This window comes from Arachis ipaensis, chromosome B10 (assembly GCF_059453495.1).
Source record: "Arachis ipaensis isolate K30076 ecotype BB chromosome B10, ASM5945349v1, whole genome shotgun sequence".
NCBI lineage: Eukaryota > Viridiplantae > Streptophyta > Magnoliopsida > Fabales > Fabaceae > Arachis > Arachis ipaensis.
The window spans coordinates 7,867,501-7,876,652 of NC_142435.1; the positions used below are offsets into that span (position 1 = coordinate 7,867,501).

Genomic DNA, 9,152 nt, shown 5'->3' on the forward strand with positions numbered 1-9,152 from the left:
GCTTAGTTTTAGGAATCATAATGCTGCTTTAACAATAACTTGTACAAGTGTTCATGATGTAGAAATTTGGCACAAATGATTGGGCCACACTTTAATTAATAATCTCTTTCGTGTTCTTAAACAATGTGATATTTCTTTACCTATAAAATCACCTCATTCTAAAGTTTGTGAAATCTGCTCTATTTCTAAGATTCATGCTTTACCTTTTAGTGATTCTAATACTACATATAATTATCCTCTAGAGTTAATCTTTGCTGACATATGGGGACCATCCCCTATTCCATCTAGAAATGGTATGAAATATTACATTAGTTTTGTAGATGCGTGTACTAAATATACATATATTTACTTGTTGACTAATAAGTCCCAAGCTCTTAATTCCCTTCAGAACTTTAAAAATCAAATGGAGATGATGATTGGACATAAATTAAAATCTTTGCAAACAGATAATGGAAGAAAATTTGTATCTGCTACCTTCACTACCTTTTTAACTGATAATGGTATTAGACATAGACTCTCATGTCCATATACACATCAACAGCAGGGTAGTGTAGAGAGAAGGCATAGAAGTATAGTTGAGGTTAGTCTTTCATTATTGGCAACAACATCTCTTTCCATGCAATTTTGGGAAGATGCTTTTGCTACTGCTGTTCATATAATGAATAGACTACTTACTGTTGTTCTTGATTTTATGTCACCGTTTGAAAAATTGCATAATCGAAAACTAGATTATAGTGCGTTAAATGTGTTTGGGTGCACTTGTTTTTCATTTCTTCGACCATACAATAAACATAAACTTGAATATCGCTCTGAGAAATGTTTATTTTTAGGCTATGACACTAAATTTCATGGATATAAATGTATGAGTAAGTCTGAAAAAGTTTATATGTCTCGCTATGTGATCTTTGATGACTTGAGTTTTCCTTATCATGATTTGTTTCAAAATTCTTTTGCTCACATGACTAACATTGAATCTGTTCCTAGCTATATTACTGATGCTTATTACAGCGTACCCTCCACATTAAAGTCACCAAATACTACCATGACAAGTAACTCGCTCGCAAATCAAACTCAAACTGGTGGAACAACTACAAATTTGCAATCACCTACACCTACTAGTTTGCAGGACACTAGTATTACCCCTAACCCAGTTTTAGAGACTAATGTCTCTATGATAGTGAGGCCACTGGTCAGGGACTCAATCCCCCTCCAAGTCAGGTTCCTCATCCAACCACCAATACACACAATATGGTAACAAGATCAAAGGCGGGTATACACAAGCCAAAGGCCTATATTACACATATTGATATTGATCTAAACAACAAGTACCTAAAACTGCTGCTCAAGCTATCCAAACCCCTCACTAGAAGGAGGCTATGGATGTTGAACTTAAAGCACTAAGGCAATGCAATACTTGGTGTCTTATGACTCCCCCACCGAATGCAACTATAGTAGGGAGCAAGTGGGTTTTTGTCATTAAACGAAACACTAATGGTGAGGTTGTTCGTTATAAAGCTGGTCTTGTTGCCAAAGGTTTTCATCAAACCGGAGGCATAGACTATGAGCATATATATAGTCCTGTGATAAGACCTTCTTTTGTTCGTGTTGTGCTTACTCTAGTCATCACACAAGGATGAGTTCTACGTCAGTTTGATTTTAATAATGCTTTCTTAAATGAAATTTTAATGGAACAGGTTTTTATGACTCAATCACAAGGCTATGAGGACAGCAATACTAACCTGGTATGCAAGCTGAATAGGGCCCTGTACGGCTCCTGAAACAGGCACCACGGGCATGGTACTTAACTTTGAAAGAAACATTAACAAAGTTTGGATTTGAAAGTACTCGATCCGATATTTCCTTGTTTGTAAGAAAAAATCCCAAATTAGTCGTACATGTTAGTATATGTCGATAACATTGTTGTCACTGAAAATGATGCTAATGAAATTGATCTATTAATTAAGCAACTCAATACAATTTTCCCTTTTAAAGATCTTGGTAATTTAAATTTTTTTCTTGGCATAGAATTTTCTTATTTGCAGGGAGGACGTGTACAGGCTCATTTTTATCGAAATGGAAACTAAGTGTGTGCTTTTCTTGGATATGGAAGCATGGTGTGCTAGACGTAAATGTGGGACAGAATTTTGGCAGTGTCACAGTGAAGAACTCGGACCGTGGGTTTTCTTTGTTTCTGAATTTTGCATCAGAAATCTCACGGTCCGATTTGCATGGTTTAGGGAATCAAAATTTGGGGTGCACTAAATCGGACCCTACGTGTAGTGCAAGGCGCATGGTCCGAGTTCTATGCTATAATTTTGAGAAGAACTCGGACCCTCCGTTTTTTGTAGATATGGAAATTGTTTTGGTTAACTGCGAGCACAAGTCGCATAGTCCGATTGCAGGGTTTAGGAATATTTTAATCATGTTAACCTAGTCGAAGGGTGCGACTTGTAATAAGTGGTCTATATAAAAGTGGAAAGTGAACTCATAACTTACTCGTGTCTTCGTCTCGAACGTGAGCGGCTGCCCCTTCTGTTCTTCTTCCTCGTTTCTTTATTATTTGCTGTTTTAAAGTTGAAAATTTAGTAGCTATTTCTATGTTTTTTTTGGGGGATTCACAAAAATGAGTGATAGAGTGTTATTAAAGGTATATTATTTTGGTCAGATTTTACTACAAACATCTGAAGGAATAAAATTTATTTGTGAAAATCCGCTAGATGTTGTTATTCCTTTTATCATCTCTTTTGAAGAGCTCAAAGGTGTGATCTGTGAAAAGATTGATTCTGAGAGGGCAAGAAAGATATCCTGTATTCTCTACAGATATCCCGTACAGGTGATTGGTGGATTCATCCAGTTTCAAACCAAATATGTGACGGACGAGGCGAGCATGCAAGAGATGTTTTCAATGTATATTGAAAACTGGGCTCAGATCTCGTTAATCGAGTTATATGTTGAGTTTGAACAATCTGAGGCTGACCGGAATATTGTAAGGGAAGATTATAATAGTGACAGTGAAGAAGAGTTCGAAAGTAACTACGAGTTTGTTGGTCCAGATGGAGATGAAGATCAAGGTGATGGAAATACGACTGCAGATGTGACAGAGGTGGCAAATGCACTTACAAACGAAGTGCCGTTTGAGGAGCCATCATTCATGCGAGTTTTGGACTTGGAAGCCATGCATGTTCCGGAGTTTTCAGAATATATGACTGCAGGTATGTAAGACGTCGTGTTTGAATTTTTTTTTTAGTCAGATATTGATATAGTTATGAATAAATTAGTATTTAGTTACCATTATATAACCATGCATTGATGTCATATTTCTCAGCATCGAAACGGCGGTCGAGCAGTTCAGGTGACTGAGTCACTGGTTCAACCGCTGGTTCTATGTAAATAAAAAAATAAAAAATAGCACGAATGTTAAATAACGAAGTTGAAATGTATGTGTTTTATAAGGAGAATTAATTGTTTTCACTTATATTTGTATAGTATAAGTACTTATTAGGTAATAAGTATATTCTGTCAAACATGATTAGTAACTATTACCTGAGTCTCTAATTATCATTCGCAGTTGATCGATCCCGTCAATGGTTAAAACCCAGTGAACCGGATCGATTAGGTTCCGGTTCATTTGGCTTGGCGGTCGAACCGGCATGTCCGGCCCGTAATAAAGGCAATGAGTTGGTGCGTGATATTCAAGTACTGCATCGAGTATTTTGGAGTTATTACCCCTGTATTAGGGCATTCAGACATTGTAAGCCAATTGTCCAGGTGGATGGGACTCACTTGTACGGAAAGTATAAGGGTTGTCTACTAGTGGCAGTTTCACAGGATGGCAACAACAATATCGTCCCAATTGCGTTTGCTATTGTGGAGGGAGAGACTTCTGATGCTTGGCACTTCTTCCTTAGTAACCTTCGTCAACATGTTGTCACTTGGGATGGTGTGGGTCTAATATCCGACCGACACGAATCTATCAATGCAGCTGTGGAACGCAGTAACGGAGCTTGGTCACCTCCTAGAGCTTTTCATATGTTCTGCATCAGGCATATAGAGTCGAATTTTCTGCGAAAATTCAAGGCACCGTACCTCCAAAAATTGGTCGTCAACATTGGTAACTATTTACTAAATTTAAGTAACTTATTAACAGACATAACCGTCAAAATTTGTTTTGTCAGCTATAATTATTCCTTTATTTTTGTTGCTATCCTCTAGGATATTCGAGGACGGTGCAAGAGTACGAAGTGCGTTACCAGTGATTACGGGAACGGGGGGAAGCGTACACAAACTGGTTAAACTGAATTCCTCGCGAACAGTACGCACTGACATTTGATGGTGGATACCGATGGGGTCACATGACAACGAACCTAGTGGAATGCATCAATTCAGTGTTGAAGGGTGCACGCAATCTTCCTGTTACTGCTCTTGTCAAGGCAACATTCTACAGGCTAAACGAGCTGTTCACCAGAAAAAGAGCGGAGGCAGAAGAGCGGATTAATGCTGGCCATGTGTTCTCCGATGTCGTGACCTCGAAGTTGCATGCAAACCAACTTGCTTCAGGAAATATTCAGGTCAGTTGCTTTGACCGGCATAATGAGGTCTTTAAGGTGCGTGAGATGCCAAGCGGACTAGAGTTTGCAGTCGATCTACGTGGCCTTCGATGTGACTGTGGTGAGTTCCAGGTGGACCGGATCCCCTGCAGACATGTGTTCGCATGTTGCGCCAACCAGCGATTGGATTGGAAACTGTATGTGCATGATGTGTATAAGATGGAGCAAATTCGGCAGGTGTATCGAGCGAGATTTAGGCCGCTAGGTAACCCGACGACATGGCCTGCGTACCACGGTCCTCGCTTCGTACCGAATCCATATCTGAGACGCGTCTCGAAAGGTCGGCCCAGGATGACGCGCTTCTTGAATGAGATGGACACGCGAATGTTACGTCGTCCTAGGCGATGTACGCTATGTGGAGCTGAGGGACATAGTCGTAGCAAATGCCGTCGGTCAGCTGGTACAAATGCCGACGGAGATGATCAGTAGGTTCACAGTATGGTAGGTGTAGCACGGCACTAGTTTGGCGTGGGTTGTCTATTTGAGGTAACTTGACCTGATGTATGTAACATTGTGGGATATCACTCCAAACCTCACCACTATGTAACATTGTGTAACCTTTTTAATTTGTTTCTAGTTTAAAATAGTTTTTATGTCTGAGTTTTTATAACTTATTTGGTAGTTTATATCTGTTATTTTATTATATACTACACGTATGTATTAAAAAATAAAACTGATACGTTTCCCAGGTTTTCTGATTGAACTGACCGGTCCGGTTCACAGGTTTTCGAACTGAACCGGCCGATCCGTCTCATAGGTTTTCTGATTGAACCGGCCGGTCCGGTTCACAGGTTTTCTAACTGAACCGTCCGGTCCGTTTCCCAGGTTTTCTGATTGAACCGGTCGGTCGGGCTCACAGATTTTCTAACTAAACCGGCCGGTCCATTTCACAGGTTTTCTAACTGAACGGGCCGGTCCGATTCACAGGTTTTCTAACTAAACTGGTCGGTCCGTTTCACAGGTTTTCTGATGGAATCGACCGGTCCGGTTCACATGTTTTTTGATTGAACCGGCCGGTCCGGACCAAAGGTTTTCTGATTGAACCGGTCGGTCTAGTTTACAGCTTTTCTGACTGAACCGGCAGGTCCGGTTCTAAGCTTTTCCGATTGAACCGGCCTGTCCGGACCAATTTCTACAACCTCTACATCCAGTATACCTGTGGCTTGTTATAATATGATCTCAATTTTCCGAATGAGGTATATTGACATGATATCTATAGCAATATTCTCAGATCTTATGTACCCAAGATACATAGTCCAGATCAATAATACCTGAATAGGGTCATTAATGCATAAATACTCTAAACATACAATAGAACTCTTAGCATAGTCCAGCTCAGTAATTCATAAAGTCCAACAGATACAAGTTACTCTAATACAAGTTACTCTAATTCATAAAGTCCAACACGTGATTAATAGTTAAGTTAATAATTTACACCACAACTACTTTCTGATGGCCCACTTCACATCCTTGACAAAATTCTTGCATTTTTTGGCCGCCTTTTTCAAGACGGATGGAGTGTAACGATTAGCGCTGCGACATGGTGGATCAATCCTAAGATTGTAACCTTTGGATGTTTCATCCGGAGTGCGTGCCTGACCTGTATACAAGTTGTAAAAAACAAGTAAAATTAAGTACATCAGATAATCAAATCAACACATATACCACATATTATTTAGTAAGCAACAAATAGAGATGCCGATTAGGAACAAAAAATAAATAACTGATAGAACATGTAAAGTAAAAGTACACAGCATAATACCATCATTACGAGATTCTTCATCCTCATCGAACTCCTCTATTTCATCCTCCTCATGATCGTCCTCGTCATCCGAGTCATCTACGAGATATGCATCGGTCTCTTTCTCGAGTGTGTTATCATTTTCCTCGATGAGTCCCATGGAAACACGGTTAGCGTTCTGAGTAAAAAAAGCTCCTCGTCCACCGTCACTCCTACTAGAGTCAACCGACACAAACCCCCCAGAAGCAACCGATGAGGTATGGCCCGGGTACCTCGCATCCAATGAATACCTACCTGCCATGAACTCAGCCTGATGGCCATATTGTGATAGTCCAGGATCTGCAGACATGAACCCAAGCAACTGGCTAAAAGAACCTCCTTCTCCTATTTCAAACTGTGAGGTTCCCCAATATTGTTGACTTATTGGAACTGATGGGGGGAACTGTGTCTGAGGTACATACTGGCTTGAGGACTGAGGTTGTTCTTCTGGAATCGGGTTTAGAGGTAACATATACGGCGAATGTGGCTCTTGTCCTTCATTGTCAGCATCCATATCCTGACTACCCTCATCGGTTTCCTGATTATCCTCATCCATATCCTGATCGCCCTCATCAACTTCCTGATCACCTTCATCATTATCTTGACCAACAAGATTTGACAAGTTCAAGTGGTTCCCATATTTTGATCGGTACCAATGCATGTAACTATCTAACGGATGCTGTGAAGGCATGGGTAACTCAGATAGAACGTAGTTATACCTGTTTGACCAATGCATCACCCAAATTGAATGACTCGGTGCCGTGGCCCAATTAAGATTCTTGGGACCAGTCAGGACTTCTCCATGCGCCTTCTCTAGATTCCGCTCCTGATTAGGTTGTCCTTGAACAAGACCAAACTGTCGCCTAAACCTATCGGTAGCATGCCACTCGATACATTCAAATGAAACTAACGGAACTGTAGCGCTCCAGACAACCGACTGCATGTAGATTTCATGAGGAATGATGTTCGGGTCCACGCGATCCACATCATAAGCAACCCAAACAAACTGGAAAGAATAAAGGAACCTAATGAACACAATCCACAATGCCAATTACAATAACAATGCTTTATAATTATGTCTCAGAACCTAAACCGGAAACTAATACTTCTTTAATTAAAACACACCTGCCCTTCCTGAAGTTCGTCAAATGCCTTCCTAAAGTGGTCTAACTTCAGATATCTATATCGTCGGTCACCACGCTCCCAGTTTCGCCACTTAATATGATATATTCAATTAGATCAACTAGCATTAACTGAATCTTCAAAATCAAGATAAGGGCACATTGTGACAAATTATTACCTGTTTGCTAGCGGAAAACTTCGGGGTTCCCTAGGTAGCGGCGATAGATATGGCAGCCTGATCCAAGCCCAACAGAGTAGTAGTGTTAGTGGACCATTTATTTCCTTGCAGTTATAACGAGATGCCCGACATAATGCCCTGTAGAGGTGTGCTAGGCATGCCGCTCCCCAACTATACTGTCCAATACTAACAAAATCACGCAGCAAGGGTAGAAATTTTCAGTGCACACCAGCCCCAGACTTATCCCCAAACAAGATAGTCCCGATCAGCAACATAATATGGCATCTCACATACCTCTGTATACTAATATCATCAATCAACTCTAAATTTTCCTTTAGATTCCGCAGTCAGGTAAGTTTTATGCAACTACCTCTACAATCTGACTTAAGCGGTGCAACTCCAAATTGAATCAAACACTCCGCCTCCAATGCTTCAAAACTACTCATTGTCATCCCCGTGACTGGAAGACCATCGGTGGGAAGACCAAGAATTAGAGCCACATCTTCAAGAGTCACGGCACATTCACCAATGGGAAGGTGGAACGTATGTGTTTCCGGGTGCCAATGTTCAATCAGAGCATTCACCAATGCTTTCTGACACTACACTACACCAATTTGCGATGCATGGTAGAAACCGGTAAGTCGTAAAAGGTCCTCCGCCCTATCGTTGTACCGGTCCGGAGGAATTGGGTGATTACAAGTCAACATTCTTAATTTCTACAAAAAAGATAACAAATTCATAGTAAGCTCATTAACAATTAGTATATGACTATCATGAATCATTTTACTAAATGCTATTAACACTAATTATTCTTACTTCTAAAATTAATTACTAAGCCTTAATTTTTTTCAAAACTCACAACTAATGAAAATTATTATCAATGCAAAAATTTCTAATCAAAACTCTGAAGTTACAACATCTACCATAACATCTTATAGTAATTACTGATTTAATATCATTCAAACATTATTTCCTCAACTATCATTCATCCATAACAGTTACAGTAACAAAATGTTAAATTTTTTAAGAAAATCTTAATAAATTTACACGGTTTTCTCCAATTATAATAATAATAGAGTTTAATCAAAAATACCAAAATATCAGACTAATATTTATAAATATCTAACAAATACGGAGATATCCTAATAATCATTCTATTTATATTTCTTACTTGCGTTTCTAACAATAATCATAATAATTATATTTCTAACAATAATAATTATAAATATAAAAAAAATTCCAAAATCTAAAAGTAACACTTACATACCCTACATAAATAAGATAATAATAAAATTTAATAAAAAATTACAAAAAAAATGTTACATTGTCTCTAAAAAATTAACTACCGCCTCTGTTTACATTTTTTCTAATAACAACAAACCAACAAGCATAATAATAATAACAAATTTCCTAATAATAATATTCATAATAAAAAAATAGAAAAAAAATTTCAGACTAATATTTA

At 39.0% G+C, this 9,152-nt stretch overlaps 2 protein-coding genes across 2 annotated transcripts; one reads left to right on the forward strand and one right to left on the reverse strand.

Annotated features, from left to right (window-relative positions):
- The first annotated feature begins 4,352 nt into the window (after positions 1-4,352).
- LOC148579081 (uncharacterized) lies at positions 4,353-5,036 on the forward strand. Its single transcript, XM_088488431.1, has one exon. The coding sequence runs from the start codon at positions 4,353-4,355 to the stop codon at positions 5,034-5,036; it is 684 nt and encodes a 227-aa protein (XP_088344557.1).
- A 1,013-nt stretch (positions 5,037-6,049) lies between these two features.
- On the reverse strand, positions 6,050-8,613 carry LOC148579082 (uncharacterized). The gene is made up of 6 exons (XM_088488438.1): positions 8,602-8,613; positions 8,322-8,403; positions 8,072-8,189; positions 7,688-7,744; positions 6,370-7,412; positions 6,050-6,207 (listed from the first exon to the last, which is right to left on the reverse strand). The coding sequence occupies exons 1-6, from the start codon at positions 8,611-8,613 to the stop codon at positions 6,050-6,052; spliced, it is 1,470 nt and encodes a 489-aa protein (XP_088344564.1).
- Positions 8,614-9,152: the final 539 nt, after the last annotated feature.

What these genes read in the sequence shown, in the direction of transcription:
- LOC148579081 (XM_088488431.1), top strand. Translation starts at nt 4,353, where the DNA reads ATGACAACGAACCTAGTGGAATGCATCAATTCAGTGTTGAAGGGTGCA.
- LOC148579082 (XM_088488438.1), bottom strand. An exon ending in TTTGGAGTTGCACCGCTTAA is followed by an intron (nt 7,745 to 8,071) that starts GTCAGATTGTAG and finishes GGCTTGGATCAG; the next exon opens with GCTGCCATATCTATCGCCGC. An exon ending in TGAAGAATCTCGTAATGATG is followed by an intron (nt 6,208 to 6,369) that starts GTATTATGCTGT and finishes ACTTGTATACAG; the next exon opens with GTCAGGCACGCACTCCGGAT.